Source organism: Typha angustifolia, chromosome 10 (genome assembly GCF_048772165.1).
Source record: "Typha angustifolia cultivar Huaian chromosome 10, ASM4877216v1, whole genome shotgun sequence".
Taxonomy (NCBI): domain Eukaryota; kingdom Viridiplantae; phylum Streptophyta; class Magnoliopsida; order Poales; family Typhaceae; genus Typha; species Typha angustifolia.
This window is the reverse complement of record NC_133248.1, coordinates 12,119,486-12,139,301: the sequence shown is the minus strand read 5'-3', so window position 1 is coordinate 12,139,301 and position 19,816 is coordinate 12,119,486. Positions and strand designations below refer to the sequence as shown.

The following is a 19,816-nucleotide window of genomic DNA, read 5'->3' as shown; positions in this document are numbered from 1 at the left end:
GCCGACCACGCGTGGACCAACCATCGAGATTAAATAAAACTACGTCTCCTACTTCTTATTCGCCAATCGCAAAACCCATTCAGCAACCACCACGCATATAAGAAGGGCCCCGCGAGCTCTCTCACGAAGTCTAGCTGCTAGTCATATTTTCTGGGTCCTGCAAAGATCACCCCCTCATAATTCTGTTTTATTTATTATGATTAATTATAGCCACCTCGTTTCGTCCTTTGCACTCTTCTCCCTTCTTCTTGACTTCATATATCAGACTCATCGCCCCCCCACCCCTCTCTCTCTCTCTCTCTCTCTCTCTCTCTCTCTCGATGGTCGAGATGAGGAACTCCGGCGAGATTTCGTTGCTGCTCCTCACTTGTCTCTTCCTCTTCTTGGCTCCGGCGAACTCCTTCTACCTCCCCGGTGTCGCTCCCCGCGATTTCCAGAAGGTAATATTTTTGGGGATTCGAAATATATAGCTGTAGATCCGAGCTAGGGATCAGCCTCCATTTATTCTTCTGCTCAATTCGTTCGTTTCCTCGTTCCATCACGTCGGATCTGGGCTTTGATGGCGCGTATTTGCGATTCGCTTCTTATAGGCTTCGTTTCGCGGATCGATGCACGATGGGGGCGATTAACGGATAGATTGAATCTATTGTTGTTGGTCTTTAATCTAATTTGTGGTATTAGACTTGCTTTTGATAGATTTGTAGCTATTGCATTCGTGTCCGAGCGATGCAAATGTTCTCGAAACCCTTAATAAGGGATTTTGCTTGATGTTTCGAGTAGTTTGGAGTTAATCCTTGTGAGTCCAAGAAATAGGTTCGACTAAGGTTGAGATCTATAGATAACGAGTGGAGATAAGGTTTTCTGTAGGAGATGTGGTAGAGTCAGGAGGTTAAGTGTTGGCATTGTGGTTATTTGGGATCAATGGTTGTGATGTACTCATTGCTAGTTAGAGCCGGACAGTTGGTTCTGTTGAGGGAAGGACCTGAAAATATACTATTTCAGCATTTCAGATGAAAAATGGTTTGCTAAAACATCAGTTCAATAGAAGTAGAGATCTAGAAGAAAATTCATTTTAATTGGAAGTGTCTAACAGTAGTAATTTCTATATATAAGTATTTGTATCTTATGTTGGCACACTGGTGTGACCAACTTCATTAAGGACATAATGCATGCACAGTTTGGTGCAGCAGATTGTCGGAATAAATATTGGCCACATGCAGGTTGAAGGGTTGAACATAGATGCCAGCTGTAGCATCCATTGGTTGCGAGCAATTTAGGCTCTTCTAGCACTCATTGGTTAGTGCTAGTCTATGATGGTCACATGGCCTTCACATAGTTGGAAAACCACAAATAGGTGTACGCAGAAGAATCTCTACTTATGTAGCTTTTATGATTGGATAAACATGACATTTATAATATTTTCATCTAAACTTTTCTCTTGATGCCTAAGAGGTAAATGGTGGTCTTAGATAACAATTTGAGTTGTAAAACTGATTGGGCACGATTTTGTTTTGCTTCTGCATTTCACTTTGAATTCCTATAACCTTTCATATCTAATTTATTGCTTAAAAATTTATCATGTTTCTCATACTTATAGCAAGTTTCTTATTTTCATTATGCACCGTTCCATTTGTTGAACTTGGTAATCTTCCTACATCTGTCTCCAAATCACTTTTACCTCTTCACTTTGCGATTCTCAAGGTGATTTATTTGTATAATTGCTATTTTTCTTGGTCAATGATCATTCTTCTTTTTGGCACAGGGTGATGAACTCCAGGTGAAAGTGAACAAACTTTCATCTACAAAGACACAACTTCCATATGATTACTATTTCTTGGATTATTGCAAGCCTCCCAAGATTATGAATAACGCTGAGAATTTGGGAGAGGTCCTTCGTGGTGACCGCATTGAAAATTCTATATATGCAGTTAGTATTCACCATCCTCATTGTTTTATCTAATATCTTCGGATGATACTCCTATTTAACCCTTGATTATTTTTGATAGTAAGAGAAAATATGGCTTTAAGGATTGTATCATTGTTGGTTTATTAGCCATGTTTTGTTACTTTTGACGTGTATGATTTGTAATGCAGTTCAAAATGAGAGGCGATGAGACGTGTAAAATAGCTTGTCGTACAAAGCTTACCCAAGAAGCTGCAAAGAATTTCAAGGAAAAGATTGATGATGAATACCGAGTGAACATGTAAGCTGTTATATTGTGGCTCCTTTTTTCCCCTTCAAGTTTAAAGTACTTACATTACTTAAAAGTGGACTCTTGTGCTCTTCTGGTCTATTTTATGTTTTATTCAAAAGATTCATATAACCTTTTTCATATAATAATTTAGGTGTTGCTTTATGGGTTAACCTATTATTAAGACTTGATGTGCATTAACACTGTTCTCTATCTGTTGTATCTTTTAGGATCTTGGACAACCTTCCTGTTGCAGTTCCTAGACAAAGAAGCGATGGAAGCCAAGCACCAAGCTACGAACATGGTTTCAGAGTTGGTTATAAAGTAAGCTAGCTTTCTGGTTTTGGCAGCAATTAAATTTTCTATAATGGATTGATTTCTTCAGTTACACTTTTCTTTTTTCTTTTCACCAGAGCAAGGATAACAAATTTTTCATAAACAACCACCTGAGTTTTAAAGTCATGTACCATAAAGACCTAGAGACTGATGATGCTCGTATTGTTGGTTTTGAGGTGATTCCAAGCAGGTGTGGATCTTTTTTTTTCTTTACAGTGCAGCTTTAAATATTCTTTTTCTTCATAGTAGATGTTATGCTGCCATTTATTTCTCTATTTTTAGCTATAATTCTTTGTACAGAAGCAAATCCAGGAGTGTCAAAATTATTCATTTGCTGGTCTTTATTTCAATCTTTAGAAAAGGCTAACTAGTTTAGAGTTATAATAGTAATAATTCCAGTAGATTGTTAAGCCGTGTTAATGGGGTGTACTAATTTTAAGGTGAAGGTTTTGTATTGCTTCTCAATTGCAGATGTTGGTTTTGTATTGCTGTGATTTCAAATTTGTCATTTGTGTTGCATAATATAATGATGGTGTTGTTATTCCCTACTTGATTTTGTTTCATTCGTTTTGGTTTTCACAGAGAACGCAAAAAAGAGAAATAGTATTGACTCAACAATCCTGACATGAACAAATCAGGAATTTGTGCTTCTTCACTAACAAGGTTTTTGAGCATGTTAAACAAGTATCAAGGGCCAGCCACAAGAAATATTGACTGAGATGAACAAGCACATTACTGGTCCTTGATAATATCTAACTAACAAAGAATGATGTTAAATCAACAGTCACTTAATCTGCTATTGTATGCTGATGCAGCTTAAAATTCTTGCATACAATTCATTAGTTTATGGATATCGATAGTGAATATGTTAGGCCATTTGATATTGATTACACTCGATCTGTTTACTAGTGTCTATCACAAATATACTTAGTGAGTTGGCTCATTTGTTTCTTCTATTAATATGTGTTCTTTGCAATCAGTGTAAAGCATGAGTTCAGTGACTGGGACGATAAAAACCCTAAAGTAGTAACATGCAACCCAAGCACTAAGATAACTCCAAGCAGCCATACTTCCCAGGAAGTAGCTCCAGATGCATTTGTTGTATTCTCCTATGATGTTACCTTCCAGGTATATGCTCATTTCTTAATCTTACGTTTATTTTACACTTTGATTCTTAAATTCAATTTCCCTGTTGCAGCCCAGTGAAATCAAATGGGCATCTCGTTGGGACACTTACCTTCTCATGAATGATGACCAAATCCACTGGTTTTCAATTATTAATTCTTTGATGATTGTTCTGTTCCTCTCTGGTATGGTAGCTATGATCATGATGCGGACACTTTATAGGGATATAGCAAATTACAACCAGCTAGATAGCCAGGATGAAGCCCAGGAGGAAACTGGATGGAAACTAGTCCACGGTGATGTCTTTAGGCCACCTATTCACTCTGGGCTGCTTTGTGTCTATGTGGGCACTGGTGTGCAGTTCTTTGGGATGACATTGGTTACTATGATATTTGCACTACTAGGCTTCCTATCCCCCTCCAACCGTGGAGGTCTTATGACTGCTATGGTTCTTCTGTGGGTGTTTATGGGTCTATTTGCCGGATACTCCTCATCTCGTCTCTATAAGATGTTCAAAGGCACAGAGTGGAAGAAGATTACACTGAAAACTGCATTCATGTTCCCTGGTATTGTCTTTGCTATTTTCTTTGTCTTGAATGCTTTAATCTGGGGTGAGAAATCTTCTGGAGCAGTTCCTTTTGGGACTATGTTTGCTTTGGTCCTCTTATGGTTTGGCATATCAGTGCCACTGGTCTTTGTTGGAAGTTACTTAGGTTTCAAGAAGCCAGCAATTGAAGATCCAGTAAAGACAAATAAGATCCCCCGACAAATCCCTGAGCAGGCCTGGTACATGCAACCAGCTTTCTCTATTCTGATTGGTGGTATTCTTCCATTTGGTGCTGTCTTTATCGAGCTTTTCTTCATTCTGACTTCCATCTGGCTCAACCAGTTTTACTACATCTTTGGCTTCCTGTTCATAGTTTTCGTCATCCTCCTCATAACATGTGCCGAGATCACAATCGTTCTTTGCTACTTCCAGCTCTGCAGTGAGGATTACTACTGGTGGTGGAGGGCATATTTGACTGCAGGTTCTTCTGCACTCTACCTTTTTGCCTATGCAGTCTTCTATTTCTTCACCAAGTTGGAGATAACAAAGTTTGTATCTGGTATCCTTTACTTTGGTTACATGCTGATTGGGTCTTATGCTTTCTTCGTTCTGACGGGGACTATCGGCTTCTATGCCTGCTTTTGGTTTGTCCGAAAAATCTATTCGTCTGTCAAAATAGATTGATCTGATTTCACGATGGTAGAGAAGCGACTTTTATGATATGGTCTACTTCAGAATTCGGACAAGGTGGATCTCCCTGCAGTAGAGGGTTAATACAAGAGATGAATCGGGAAAAGAGCATCTCAAGCTTGCCGGTTAAATACATAGAGATCAGTAGTTTTGTGCGGAAGTAAGATAGTGTGGTAGGACTTTTAATGTGCCACTCATTATATGTCTCTATTTGTGGTAATTCTACAACTGAACCTGTTATCTTTAATGTAATCTGGATGGATATTCATACTTTAAAGGTGGCAAGCTTTGGAAGGGAAGATATATGCATGTGGAAACACAGAAGGTAGGAAATTATTTTTTTCCTTGCATTCTTGTATTAAAGTGAAAGGTTACTACGTGTACGAAACCAGGTATATTTACCGTTCTAATCAAGACTATCATAGTGATTAGTTTGTCGTCTCTTTAATGAAGGCTAACTTGACCGGATGTATACGTTTGGTTTATGACGGGGATCTCGGCCGGCACTGTTATAAATATGATTGCTGGAGTTCAGAACCATCATAAATAATGGCTTCAACTTATCTTAACTCTGCTATGCAGCTTCTGAACGTAAGTTGGAAGTTCGAATGTCTTGAGTTGGCTGATGCCTTTGCCTTTACTCGTCCTTTTATGAAAACGAACACTAAGCCACACTTAGATTTGTATCTTAAAAAGTCATTGATAAACTAATATGTCGAGTAAGTAACAAATTTTAATTTTAGTCCCGAGTTACGTAGGAATGGAATCATCAATAATTTCATAAATATTTAGGGAATCAGAACTCACAAGTATCCCGACCATTATTAATTTATTTGTTCACAAGCAAAGTCACCAACGAATTCGTCCGCGAGGCTTCAACGGAAATTGGCGCCCTTGGGACTTTCCCGCGCTTCCTCTCTTAGTGACCATTTTGCCCCCCGAAAACTTCCTGCCATTTACGAAATCAACCTTCGAGTTTGGTAGGCGACTCAGAGACGAGAGAGGGGGCCCCACTTCATCGGATCGCCCCATTCGGAGAACGATGACGACGAGTCGCCCGCGCCGCGCCCAGGGTTTAGGGTTTCGGACTCTACGCTTTCTCTTACATGCCTAGAAAACTGAGAGGTTGTGCTTCTCCTTTTACTCTCCTCGCCTTCTAGTCCATGCTTCCGTTTGAATCAATCGTTCCATTCCTAGGTAATTGCGCGCTTATCGAATTCTGGTCACTTTTTTAATGGTACCCGCTTTAATACAGTCAAGGGGTTGCAATCAGTTGATCCGAGTGTTGATCGATATTCTTGAGAGATCCAACCCTCATTGTGATCGAAATATTACTTCCTTTGTCTCCTTTAATTTGTTTTCCTTTTGGCAGGGTTTCTTTTCTGGTACCTTCTGTTCAGTTATGTTCACTTGTTGCTAAGAAGTTTTGTTCGCTTTCTGTCAAAACTGAAATGTTAATACCTTTTAAATACACCAAAAATTCCTAAGAACTATTCTCGCCAAATTACCTCTCAAACGTTTCATTTAGTTTACTAGGGTTTAAGGCCTTTTCTAGTGGTCGAATTATATTAGTAGTAAAAGATTTAAGAGGAACTTAAAGTACATTGTTTTTGGTTGCTTTAGGGTTATTCTTTTTGGAAGATTGAAAAATAACTGTAAATTGGATTAAAAAGTCTAAGTTTGCACCTTTCTGCACTAGGAATAGAATAATGTTTTTTCACTAATAATCATATATTAATATGGCTATCTTAACTTTATGTATTATTAGCAGTTGTTTGACTATTAGATACGGAGTATTCTATTTGATAATTAGTAGAGTATGTTAAACAAATTGTGAATCATTTAAACTATATTACACTCAAGATCATTTAAATGAAGAATAATCTATAACTTCTTTTGTTAAATGTCTAGACATGTGTGACTGCACTTGATATACTTCAGATTACATTACAATGCTTTTCTTCCTGTTGCAGAAATTACTAACACTTTTTATCCTTCTGTGTTGCATATGTTATCATTTGGTTTCTCTCTTTTCAATAAAAGTTAATAATTGCAAAGATATTTTCTGCTAACACTCTATTTCTTAACTTGGGCTACTGCTGATCATGCTACATAGTACAAGAATTAAAGCAAGAAATCAAAATTACTGATGGAAAGTTGTCCCTGGTGGCTTTTGTCTTTAGAAGGATACAACATTAACACAGTAGCCTGTCCGCTTAATTGGAATTTAGAAGATAAACTAGAAAATGCTACTTTATCTCTTAGGGGTGGTTGTTCATCAGCATCTTGCTAGTCATCCCACAAGCTAATGCTTCATTTGGAATCTTGCCAACAAGTTCAACACCTTCTGCTAAGATTACGCCCATGCCCATGTGTAGATGTGGCTCTATATGGCAATGGAATGCCCAAGCACCTGGATTGTCTGCTACAAACCTTATGGCTGTCCATCCATATGGAAAGATCACTACCGTATTCCTCAATGGTGGATTCTTCAGATTGAACTTTGACACATCTTTGTTAGTGAACCTCCCATCTCCATATCCCAACACCCAGAAGTCATGTCCATGTAAATGCCATGGATGTATCTCACTCACGTTATCTGCCAGTGCATTTGCATTCTGAAGAATTACATCATATGTTCTGTTGAAATCAAGAATGTATGCATTACTTCCTTGGGTCGAGTTAGGATTTATGGGAGGTCTCATAACATCATAGTTTGCTGCAAATTGTTCAGGTGGTTTTTTAGCATCAAATGCATTTTTTAAACGATACTTCATGGATCCAAGGTAGGGTGTGGCTGGAAGAGCCAAGGAGATGTTGTTTATAGACCACTTAATGTAGCCGTCAATCTTGTTCTGGGTGTTGAGTAGCGCAATCTGCCTATCAGAATTTACTGGTGGCCTTAGAGTGCCTTGTCGGGCGAGGATTTTGTAGGTAAAGGATTTGCTATGGGCATAGTCATTCCATGTTGGCGTTATAGGAGGTGCAATCTTAGGTAACTTAGATGGTGAATTGGGAAGGTAGTTTATGATAGCAAGAGCAGGTGGTGTTTTGGGAAGTCTTCCTCTAACGCCAACAGTGAGCCAGTAATTTGATGATGGGTCTTGGTCAGTAGTTACGAGGACAGAGTAACTTTCACCTGAGTAGATGTCCATATCATCCACAAGAAATGGCTCCACATAATTTCCATCTGCTTCTACGACCATCATCTTGTGCTTCTGGAAAGACAATCAAACTTTGAACTTTTAGCCTGAAATGTTTTGGTTTATATCATGATGCCCTATTTGTTGAAGATCAGCAAATAAGGGAGACTAAATACACTAAGTGAAAAATCAAAAATATCTTGACTAAAAAATGTTGTGTGTGTGTTTGTTGGAAAAATTACAGTGCATGCATCTATGCATATGTATATGTCTGTGTATAAGATTCAGTCTGAGATTTGAAATTCAGCATAATAATGCAGTTCCGAGTTGAAATATGATCATCAAGATCCATCAATTTCTACTTTCAACAGCTAAAAATATTGATTTTATATTGTCCTATGTACTCTGCTCTACGAGGAAAAATTGATGCTGATGGCCAAGTGGGCATGGATGTCTGTGTCTTAGTAAGTGCCTTGCAGTCAAGATGATTTCCAACAAAGATAATTAATTGCCTTTTCGGTACAACAGAACACTAATCAGAAATAGTTGCTTTTGTGTTCCATTGTAAATATTTAAGATGTAAAATTCAAAATGATTTCAGTAGTAAAATAAGGGGTAAGAGAATGAAGGAAAAGAACTACCATGGAATGTCTTTTAAGATAAGTTTGTTCTCTGTATCTTATGTATCAATGCTTCTAGTAAACAAGTAGTGACATATTTTTGATGAATTTATTAGTCTATCTTGAAATAAATTGAAGTTATCCAAAGTAATTTGTTTGGCAGTAGTATAACATTATTGTGAGTTTATAATGCGTTTGCTTTTGAGCGATACTAGTTGAAAGAAAACATATCTTCATGTAGCAGTTAACAGGATGGAGCGAAAGGAATTTATCTGCAGGCATATTCATTGATAAAAGGAAGCTACAATTACGTCTTTATTTGGTTTGCATACTTACCCCGATGGCCAAATTGAGGGAAGATAATGAAGTGGTGCTAGCAATCCTCAGCCGGTACGTCTTATTTGGATGCAATCGGAGTACGGTAGGAGCACACTGACTCGTATTCGTCTTGCAGGTAGTGCTGCCGTGGATAACATGTGCTGCCAGCGAGCAATCGTACTGCCCTCTCCCATTGATCAACAGTGTCTGCACCCAACATGAACAAAATGAATTCCAGATGATTACCAAGCATGAAGATCTAATCAACTAAGCATAAAAAGATTTTTCCAGTACACTCAGCAGAAAAAAAACAAGGTAGTTCTTCATGACTATTTTATGATTATTTGCTTGCTTTATCTTTAGAGATTCTTTCGTATCACCACTTGCATTTTAGTCTTATTGCAAAGCGTTTTAGTTATGTTTGCAAAAAAGTGTTTCTGGTTCATGATTGGCAGACCATCTCTTTTTTAGTCTTTTCTTTTTCTATCTTTTTGCAAAGCTGAAAAAGTGGCGAAGGAAAATATACCTTAAGAAAGAGATGATTTTCCCTGTCCTGACCTATGATCCTACCCATTGGGCTTGATGGCGTTACTCTAGCCTAGCCTCTATTTGGTTGTAAGTTATTTTTTTCTCTATTCTAGACTAGGGACATCACTTTAGATTTATAATCTAATATTACATTAACCCTACTCGAGACTAAAAATATTATTTTAATTATTCCATATATAAACTCATTATAATTTATTCTTAATTTAAAATTTATTTCAAAAATACTCTCTCCTTTCTTCTGCCACCCACCTATTTTATTTCACTCAATTTCCCACCTATCTCCTCCATCATATTAGCTATCTATCTCATTTTTAATTTAAATATGCATTACATACTTAAAAAAAACAATTTAATTTAAATTTATATATCAAATCAAGGATATTTGAGTTAGTTTTTACTTCTTATTTGCACTTTTATCTCAATTTATGTCACATCAAAGTATTTATTATATTTTATTTATAGTTTATAATCAAACATCAAAATGTTCTACTCTAGATTAGAAGGATACTTTTAAGAGTAAAAAACTAGAATAACTATTCTATATTTTTCTTAACCAGAAACTAGAAGGAGCCAGTTAATTGGCATGTGGCCTTTCTTTTGTTTACGTCTCTTCTTTTGTACTGCTCTTGTCTGTAACCTTGTTGATAGCAACCTTGTCAAATTGGTTGCATCCTTACAGCTCCCTGATAGATGCCCCCACCTCACAGTTCTCTGTTAGTGTGTTGGAGCATCTGGATATATGCACAGGTCAAAGAACTGAGCAATCTTGCAATACCATGACCAATTGCCATCCATTTGTGTTTCGGTACACTCGTGAAGCACAGATCTGGAATCTTGAACCCCACACTGCATTGGCTTTTTTGTTTATGAAGCCAATGTGGAAACGTTGTGTTAGCCTTTTGACCAATTCACAACTTTTATCTTTGGACCATAGAAAACGCCACAAGTTGCATGAAATTGTGGTGAACTTTATTTTACTTTGCCATGAGATCGTTGGAAACTTACATCTTTCGAGAAAGGTCACCGGTATAACTCAAATTGAAACGAGTAACTAGGTTTTCTTTTTCTTTTGCATAAAGTTTCTATAGCTTCATCACAGTTTCTCTTAGTATTAATGGTATAATACTAACATGTAGAATATGATTGAAATAAGAATAGTAATTTTTATTTGTTATTATTAAAATTAGAGATTTATTCTAGCAGTAATTATTTTTATGCTCACTAATATTCTAGAGTAATAGTATAATAATTATTTTTGATGTGATATAAAATAAAATAAAAAATATTATTTTTTTATAAAATTATGAAAAATATATTTTGATTTGATATAGAGTAGATAGATAAAATAAATATTAAAGATAGATAATATATGATATAAGATATAATTTTGATAAATAATATTTATATTTTAGAATATAACTATTATAATATTTTATTATTCTAGAATAAGATGTCGCATTTTAGAATTTAAAAAGTATTCTGAAAAAGTGAACGGAGCTTTAATTATTTAGTGGGAAAAAAGTTCCTATTGTGTAAGGGACCTGATCCACTTGTGCTTGAAATGACTAATGTTAGCAGTAGCACTGACCTTTCCTTTCCGTTATACTAAGAGAAGTAGCAGTGCACATAGTCAACACATATTTGATTTATAATGAAATACAGCTATCATTCACTTGAGCTAATAAAAGAAAAAAAGGTAAGGCATTTGGAAAAATATTCTACGTTGCAACACGACAATGGAGATGACTACATCTATCTATCTGCCTGTCTATTTGATATAGAAAGTTGTCCGTAATATTTGGATTACCAGTTTCACCCTTATAATGTTTAGTTTAGTAATTGCTCAAGTAATCAGAGATTTTAATTTTGCAAAATAATGTCATAGTAATGTATGAGTTATCCTACCTGGGGTTCACCAATCCAGCGAAAAGGTTTGGAAGAAAGGCCAACCATCTGGGCGTATATATTCTTGTGATACCAATCACTCAACAATAAGGTGAGATCACTATCATAGTGGAATGGCTCCTGCTCCCCATCAGCTACATCCACTATAAGAGACCCATACAACCCTGCTGCCCTCTGCATACCGTAATGCCCATGATAAAAGTATGTCCCAGCCTGCTCATTAACCATTAATTATAGTTAGTATGCAGCACTTAGTTTGATTCTTACTGCATAATAAATCTTTTTTAACTGAAGAAATTACCTTGTCAACTTTAAATCTGTAAGTGAAAGTCTCTTCGGGATTGATTGCGCACTGCGAGATTGACGCAGTCCCGTCGGCCCACGGGGTTCCAATCTTGCATGCCATCATCCAAACATTCTCCAGGTTAGGAAGAAAAGAAAACCAAATGTATACATGTTTATTCTATGTTAGATTGGTAGCTTCATGGCAAAATCATGGTCCCTTCACTCTGAAGAAAGAGAGATGGAGGAGAGGCACCATTTGTGTCTGAGGGAGCAGGTATTACTACACAACCTTGCCAAAGAAATGAAGCACAAGTGTGTGTGTGTGTGTATGTGTGTGAATGTTGTTTTGAGTACTATAGAGTACCTGTCTGATACCATGCCAATGAATAACAACTCCTTCAGTAGGGAGGCTGTTCTTTAGCTCGATGACAATGGTGTCACCAGCCTTTGCTCTGATAGTCGGGCCGGGAAACTTGCCGTTTATCCCGATCATAACGTTCTCCAGGCAGTCTGGAGACCAGAAAACGTATCCCACCTCCCATTTGAAATGCCTGGCCTTCGAGGCAAAGGACAGTGGCACAAAAAGAAGCAAGAAAATGAAGGGGATGGAGAGCAGAGGAGACCTCATGGTCTTCTAGTTAATAGCTATGGGGATATTGAAAGTTGTTATATGAGAAAGAGATAGCAGACCAGTGAGGTGAAGAACCGGAGCATGAAAGAAGACAGAGAGAGAAGTGAAAGAGTTTGATTGGTAATGGTTGGTAGATACTGGGGTTCCTTTATAGGAGAAATTTTTATGAAGTGGTGGCTGTCTGCATATATTCTGTGCTTGCTCAATTAAATTATATAAAACTAGTGCAATAAAAATAGAATAATGTTTGTTTTTATCTTTTTAAGTGAATCTCTAATATCTTTTTATTATATATTATACTATATTTGAGTAGTCCCATCTTTTTCAGTGATTTACAAATCTTATTTGTATCCAAATTGTTTTCATTTCCAAACTACATTGATATATATACGGTTTATGATTAGGATGGGATAATCTGATGCAGATACAATTGACATATGAACGGTTAGACAAATTAAAATTTATATCCGGTATTATGTATCGGGTCAGATCGGATCGGATATTATCTGACCCATTTTTACCTATTGCTTTGTGTCGGCATAAAAAAAAAATTGTCACATTTGTTTATTGTGTACTGTTCTTTATTTTGTCCAGCATATTTGTCCAAAAAGCGTCCAGGGCAAGCCAGGAGCCCTTCAGACTGAATATTTGAAGACTTATACATGTGATCGATTGATGCTATTTATCTCCATAAATGGTCCAGCTTTAAAACTATTTATTCATGTGGATTTTCTCTACTGCTAAATATGTTATTAGTTTCTGGTTTAAGAGCACTCGATTTGCAATTAGCAGTTTGATGTGGGTGCTAGCATATTGGTTGAAAAGAATAATGACTTGATATAGATACATTCATCATCATACCACCAACCTTAGTTTGAGACATTATATGCATTGCATTTGCAAATGGGATATATTGTGCTCTATGTACTATAGAACCTTCCTCTATCTGTATTATACTTAAACATACGAAAGATTCTTTTCTTTTCTTTTTCCTTTTCTCCAGCAGGAATGATAACATGCAAAAAATCTTGCAGGTTCACAAACGTTTTACATGTACCTACATATTCAGGCATGCAAAGCGCTGTGATGATCAGAAAAGGTGTGTGAACCTAGGGCAATAATTTAAAGCAACAGTCTGACATACAAGGTAAAACTATATATTCATATTCGTGATGCTCCACTATTCATCTTAAAGCTTAAGCTGATCCAGAATATGGACCCACTAGACCTATTCATGAAGACTGTTGCAGTATAAACAATATAAATACCTTTTTACAACTTACAAGCTTTTAAGAGTATATGGATACTTAGAAAGGTTTTTTTTTTTAAAAAAAGAACTGTTCCAATCCAAAAGTGAATGAATGAATAGCATATTCTATGAGATATTATACATGTTGCTTCATGTGTACATACATAAAGTGGCATGATATCGCATCCAGTAGAATTAGCTATCTGGTTGCTTTGATAAATAGATTTTTTCATCCGTCTGACTCAAAAGCTACATTGACAGGCACTATCTTCCAGGATACAATATGTATGTCCCTTATCTTACTATTTTCTTACTTTTGGAATGGTGGGTCCTCGAACAACGAATAATTGCACGATCTTTTTGGTTGCCACTGCACTCCTCCAGAGACGAGCTATGTCCTGTTCGTGGATCTGGCTCTCTCTATTATGCCGATTAAAAGTAAGTGTTTGACAAAAGCGTTGCTACAGTAACTTTTCCCCCAGAGTAGAGCACTGTTTAAATTATTTCTTAAATTACTACCACAGTTAGATAACTGTAAGAAGATAACGGTTTTTAAGTAAATTAATTAGTCTTTTAATAGACTAAAATATAAAAATATAATTAGATTATCGTATTTCTGCATTGAATTATTTATTTTAGTCATAAAAATATCTTGTTGGAAAAATTTATAAAATGGAACAATGTAGTGATTTCTCTCAATCTAATCTACTCAGAATTGCAAAATAAAGATAGTAACTCTTCCAAAATTTTAATTTTAAATTTATTATATAATGTTTATAAATTATTTTCTCTAAAAGAATTTCATATAGAAACTGCTTTCTCTGAAAGCAGTTTATATAAAAACAATAGTGAAAAAAAAATTATTGTATGAGACAATAATTTTCCTAACAGTTTTTTAATGTATTAAAAAATTAATTAATCTACTAAAAATGTTGAACTAGTTTGAATAGAAAATATTGTTTACTGTAGCAATACTTTGGTCAAAAACTCAGTTGATCAATATTGAAAAGCATCTTCCTAGTTCGAGGAGAATAGTGGAATGAGATGAGTGTCATTAGGGTTGTCAAAATAATGATTCAGCTTGAGTTTGGCTCAATAAGATTGGGTAAGTTAATGATTCAGAAGTGAGTCAAGATTTAAGCCAAAGTTGATCAAGTTTGGCTTGAATTAATTCAGGCTTAAAATTACTTATTGATTGGGTTTCTTAGGCTTGAGCACTCAGCTCCAAATTGACTTATATTAAATAATTTTTAATCCAAACATAATTTATATAATTAGATTTGAAATTTTTTAATTGAAAGTTTGATCAGACTAGGGAGAGGAGCATGATCCTTGTCGTAATCTCTGTGACCAAATGAGAGATCTAATCTAAAACATGTACGTCCAAGATAAGCAATATAATATTTTTGTGGACGATGCATATAGGGGCACGGAGGCCAGAGCCAAGGAGAGGAATTATTTTTAATGTTACTTAATTATATCTAATAATCTAAAACTTGTACATCCAAGATGAGCAATAGAATATTTTAATTGCTCAATTTTGTCCTTGAACTAAGCTGAGGACAACGGTGGAGCCACATAGAGAGGCATAGATAGAATCAAGCTGAGGTACATGGCACCTTTGAGCTCGGAAAATTATTATTATTTTATAGAGATATTGATTAAAAATATTGTCTTATGCTTTTAATATTGTTTACACTCAATATTATGTGATTTATTATTCGACTCGTGCATTTTAAATTTAATCATAAAAAATATCGTGGGTTAAATTTAACTTGATAGAACACGACAGAGAATCTTTTGTTAACTTTAAAATTAAAAACTAAAATTTCTGAATTATTCCTCATTTAAGAATAAAAATAAATTTATTCTTATATTTAATATAGAACCATACTATTCACATCAAAATAACATGTCGAATTTATAAGCCATTCACAAAACTATCGAGAAACCTTCTACCACCTTTCATGATGAGCTTGAATCTAGCATCAAATAAATCAAAATAATAATAAGCCAATCTAATTAACTAGTTCACCAAGTTCCACCACCATTCCACATCGAGCTCTTCCTTGTTTCCCACATTAGGCCTCACTTCTTCGTCAACCTAAATCCATCGGTAGGCTAGATTTGAGTTATGAGATAGATTCGATCTAGAAGGGGAGGATACGGAAGAGGATTAGGGTTTGCGGGCCTTGAGATGGAAGCACTTGAATAGGAGGTCAAGGTCAGACTCAAGGGCTTCATTATGTGTGTTTAAGAGAGTGGGGGACAAAGATGGTGACGTTGTGGCTTTCAACAGTATCTCTAGGGTTCCACGCGGAGCTCTCATAGTGGAAGATAGAGAAGGGTTTTTCATGTCACATAGAAAGTTAGAGAGACATTAACTTATTCAAGTGTACTTCAATCATTTTGCATATATACAGTTATCTTAACATTCAGTTAAGTAAACTAAAGTTTGGACATCTTTTATAATTAAACCCAAAATGTAGGGTTAAATAATAAATGTCTATAAGGCAGGGTATAAATACTAATAAAAGCAAGATGCATTTCCCTTTTTGTCAATTTGTCAATTTGTCTAAATAATTAATAGGAGCATATTCAAGTTAGGTAATAACCCATTAAGATATGGGCTCTACTTTTTAGTAGACTGGGCCTTGTAGTAGAGTATTTAAAAACTAATTTATATTTTCGCATACAACCCCCCTCCCCTCGCCCGGAGTACCCGCGAAGAATCACAAATTCTCCCTCCTAAATAGGAATTATTGTTCGCTTTTATGTTTCAAGGACTGGATATGATATTAAGTTTATAATAGAGGGTTGAATTGCAATTTAGCTTTTCCTCTCCCGTCCTTGTTTACAACTCCGCGCTCTCTCTCTCTCTCTGCCCCCCTCCCCCAAGAACGCTTCCTCTCCTTGCGCTTCGAGGTAATTATCAGATCTTTCGTCTAATCTTTGTTCTCTTTTCCCTTTCTGATTGCTTTTGGTCGCGATTGGAGACAGAGAGATGAGCATTTGATTGTTTCCTCGATGTGGGTTTTCTTTTTGACGCTATGATTTTAGTTTGGATACCGCGAGGATGTCTGGCAATTCGGGATTTGGGTGATCTGAGTTGAGAATTTTAATTGGTTCTTTAGATCCACTTCGTCGAGGTATACTCTGGGTTTGAGGGATCAGGAAGATGTGGATAGAACTCGAAGAATAAGAAGAGTTTGTTGTGCTTCTGATTGGAAACTTCCTCTTGAGGGAGTGGATTTTGTTCTTCTTCCTCTTGTGGTTCTAAATGTTCGTTCTTGTTTCGTAGTTTCTTCTGTCGGTATGATCTTTTTCTAGTTGTTTGGTCAGTTGATCAATTAATTTTGCTCTGCTTGCTATTCAATTCATGGATTCGTATATGGTTTCTAGGAGCATGATACCAATGCGGAGAAGGTTAGGGTTTCAAATAAATTGCTAGTTGTGGTTGAATCGTGTTTTACTTATTTCTTTCTTCCACATCTAATCAAATAAAGAAGTAGCTCGTAAGGCATGCAATTTAGCATCTGAGTTAGTTTTTCACCTCTTGCAAGTACGATATTACTACAAAAATCTTCCTGTTTGCAGGCATGGCAGGAATGACACCAGAGGGATCTCAATTCGATGCACGTCAATATGATTCGAAAATGAATGATCTGTACGCGTGATCTGACTTTTCCTCTTATTGTTTTCTCATATCTTTTTTTTTGTAACTTTTCCTTTGAAAAGCATAAGATTTTTACTTATGTTTTACATGCTTTTGTATGGGTGAGTAGCCTTACACAAGATGGGGAGGAGTTCTTTACATCGTACGATGAGGTTTATGATAGTTTTGATGCTATGGGTCTCCAAGAAAATCTTTTGAGGGGCATATATGCATATGGTACGGCCTCCTATTTCATTGGTTCATATCTTGGTCATTGATGACTGGTTTTAATCTGATGCTTTCTTTGCGGTGTTGGGGGGGGGGGGAATAAAACTTTAGGTTTTGAAAAGCCTTCTGCAATCCAGCAAAGAGGAATTGTTCCTTTCTGTAAGGGTCTTGATGTCATCCAGCAGGCGCAATCTGGAACAGGAAAAACTGCAACATTCTGTTCTGGAATTTTGCAGCAGCTTGAATATGGGTTGGTTGAGTGTCAAGCTTTGGTTCTTGCTCCAACTAGAGAGTTAGCACAGCAGATAGAAAAGGTTATGCGAGCACTTGGTGATTATCTTGGTGTAAAAGTTCATGCTTGTGTGGGAGGAACTAGTGTCCGCGAGGATCAACGTATTCTTTCAAGTGGGGTTCACGTCGTTGTAGGTACACCAGGTCGTGTGTTTGACATGTTAAGAAGGCAATCTCTTCGCCCTGACTACATTAAGATGTTTGTGCTGGATGAAGCAGATGAAATGCTGTCACGCGGTTTCAAGGATCAGGTTCCCTCTGTCTTGTCCTCTATATTTGGTGTTATTCTTTGTTTGCAACCAATAACTTCTCATGTTTGTAGTTTTATCATATAATACAACATGCTGCAATGTTTGATGAATTACAAAATTTATTAACATTTCTACATCGTACATTCGTTCAAAGTTGAAGGTTCCTTGACAAGGAGGGGAAGATCAAAACTGGTGTGAAAGGAAGTAGAGAGAAGTATATGATTATAAAATGGAGCTGCATGAAGGGAAGAGATAGATACAGTCAGGCCCTATTAGTTTTAGACTAAAGAGTTCTTCACTGTTGTTGCTGAAATTAACTTTTCCAGTAAAAAATATAAAGTTTTAGATAGCATAAGGTTAAGTTTAAGGTAAATTCTAAGATGTATCAGGTCTGTGATAACAGTTACTTATATCAGAGAACCCACTCACATTAAATGTCGCTCATCTTTTTGCATGCTTAATGGATAACACTTGGATAATGATTTTGTTGCACTGCCTGCCAGAAGTGAAGTCGAGATACTTTGTCTTTAAGGTGCACCAATATTTGGCAGACAGGTGGTATTTGGGTTCATGATCTTATGGTTTAGTTCTTTACATACTCTCCCTGCCTAAAGGTAGTTACTAGTAGTACATTTTGATGGTAGACCACTTTGTAATATTATCTTAATCTCTCTTCTAATTTTTCTTTCTTTTTCTCCACAGATCTATGATATCTTCCAGCTTCTTCCTTCCAAAATTCAGGTTGGTGTTTTCTCTGCAACAATGCCTCCTGAAGCTCTTGAGATCACTCGCAAATTCATGAATAAGCCTGTGAGGATCCTTGTAAAACGAGATGAGCTCACCTTGGAGGGTATTAAACAATTCTATGTCAATGTTGAGAAGGAAGACTGGAAGCTTGAGACGCTCTGTGACTTGTATGAGACATTGGCCATTACACAGAGTGTGATCTTTGTCAACACCCGGCGCAAGGTGGACTGGCTAACTGACAATATGAGAAGCAGGGATCACACAGTCTCTGCCACTCATGGTGATATGGATCAAAACACTAGGGACATTATAATGCGGGAGTTCCGTTCTGGTTCCTCTCGTGTACTTATCACCACAGATCTCCTTGCTCGTGGTATTGATGTCCAGCAGGTTTCTCTTGTTATAAATTATGATCTGCCAACCCAACCAGAGAACTATCTACATAGAATTGGACGAGGTGGACGATTTGGAAGGAAGGGTGTAGCAATCAACTTCATCACTCGTGATGATGAAAGAATGATGTTTGATATCCAAAGATTCTACAATGTCGTGATCGAGGAGCTACCATCCAATGTTGCTGATCTTCTCTGAATGATTTTTTTTATTATTAAATAGTAGTAGGTCATTAAATAATTTTGCCATTTGTGGTCATCAACTACGAAGAGTGATATATATGATTGTCTATGAGGAAGTCTTCTGAAGGGTATGTCATGATGGTGGTGGGTCAAAAATATAATTTTTTGTGCCATCTTTGCAAACTTGTAGCTGCTGTGACGAGTTTAAGTGGCTGTAAAGGTGGCTGCCTATATGATATGCTTCACTTCTATCGTTCTATGAACCTGGTGATTGTTTTCTTGTATGCATTATGTTATGACTTCTGCACATCTCATTCTGATGTGCAGTTCGTTTATTTGTCCTCTGGTTGATATTTTGGTAAACAGTATGGTCTGCACATTGTAACATATTTTCAAGTAATAGAAAATTTTCAACCTGTTTAGATTAATTCATTTGATGAGATTTCTTGGATTCTCTGAACTAGTCTTAATTATACTTG

General features: G+C 36.4%; 3 protein-coding genes and 1 long non-coding RNA gene across 7 annotated transcripts; 3 read left to right on the top strand and 1 right to left on the bottom strand.

Moving 5' to 3' along the window:
* The first annotated feature begins 250 nt into the window (after window positions 1–250).
* Window positions 251–5,321, top strand: LOC140768133 (transmembrane 9 superfamily member 7-like). The gene is made up of 7 exons (XM_073108262.1): window positions 251–440; window positions 1,763–1,927; window positions 2,095–2,204; window positions 2,423–2,516; window positions 2,606–2,718; window positions 3,509–3,656; window positions 3,727–5,321. The coding sequence occupies exons 1-7, from the start codon at window positions 321–323 to the stop codon at window positions 4,882–4,884; spliced, it is 1,908 nt and encodes a 635-aa protein (XP_072964363.1). The 5' UTR covers window positions 251–320; the 3' UTR covers window positions 4,885–5,321.
* Window positions 5,322–6,940: 1,619 nt separating this feature from the next.
* LOC140768134 (L-ascorbate oxidase-like) lies at window positions 6,941–12,476 on the bottom strand. Its single transcript, XM_073108263.1, has 5 exons — window positions 12,075–12,476; window positions 11,727–11,819; window positions 11,426–11,638; window positions 8,990–9,178; window positions 6,941–8,108 (listed from the first exon to the last, which is right to left on the bottom strand). Exons 1-5 carry the CDS (start codon window positions 12,336–12,338, stop codon window positions 7,152–7,154), a joined length of 1,716 nt encoding a protein of 571 aa, XP_072964364.1. The 5' UTR covers window positions 12,339–12,476; the 3' UTR covers window positions 6,941–7,151.
* LOC140768137 (uncharacterized) lies at window positions 9,152–14,096 on the top strand. Of its 2 annotated transcripts, none has more exons than XR_012105703.1 (3): window positions 9,152–9,286; window positions 13,376–13,488; window positions 13,852–14,096. It is a non-coding gene; the product is annotated as an uncharacterized lncRNA (long non-coding RNA). The 2 variants fall into 2 exon arrangements; XR_012105704.1 differs by lacking the exon at window positions 9,152–9,286 and adding an exon at window positions 11,776–11,849.
* A 2,216-nt stretch (window positions 14,097–16,312) lies between these two features.
* On the top strand, window positions 16,313–19,762 carry LOC140768135 (eukaryotic initiation factor 4A-8-like). 3 transcript variants are annotated; one of them, XM_073108265.1, is made up of 5 exons: window positions 16,313–16,515; window positions 17,188–17,257; window positions 17,376–17,482; window positions 17,585–18,015; window positions 18,718–19,762. In XM_073108265.1, exons 2-5 carry the CDS (start codon window positions 17,190–17,192, stop codon window positions 19,351–19,353), a joined length of 1,242 nt encoding a protein of 413 aa, XP_072964366.1. In that variant the 5' UTR covers window positions 16,313–16,515; window positions 17,188–17,189; the 3' UTR covers window positions 19,354–19,762. The 3 variants fall into 3 exon arrangements, with proteins under 3 accessions (XP_072964366.1, XP_072964368.1, XP_072964367.1); XM_073108267.1 differs by lacking the exon at window positions 16,313–16,515 and adding an exon at window positions 16,591–16,872; XM_073108266.1 differs by lacking the exon at window positions 16,313–16,515 and adding an exon at window positions 16,591–16,903.
* The last annotated feature ends 54 nt before the right edge of the window (window positions 19,763–19,816 follow it).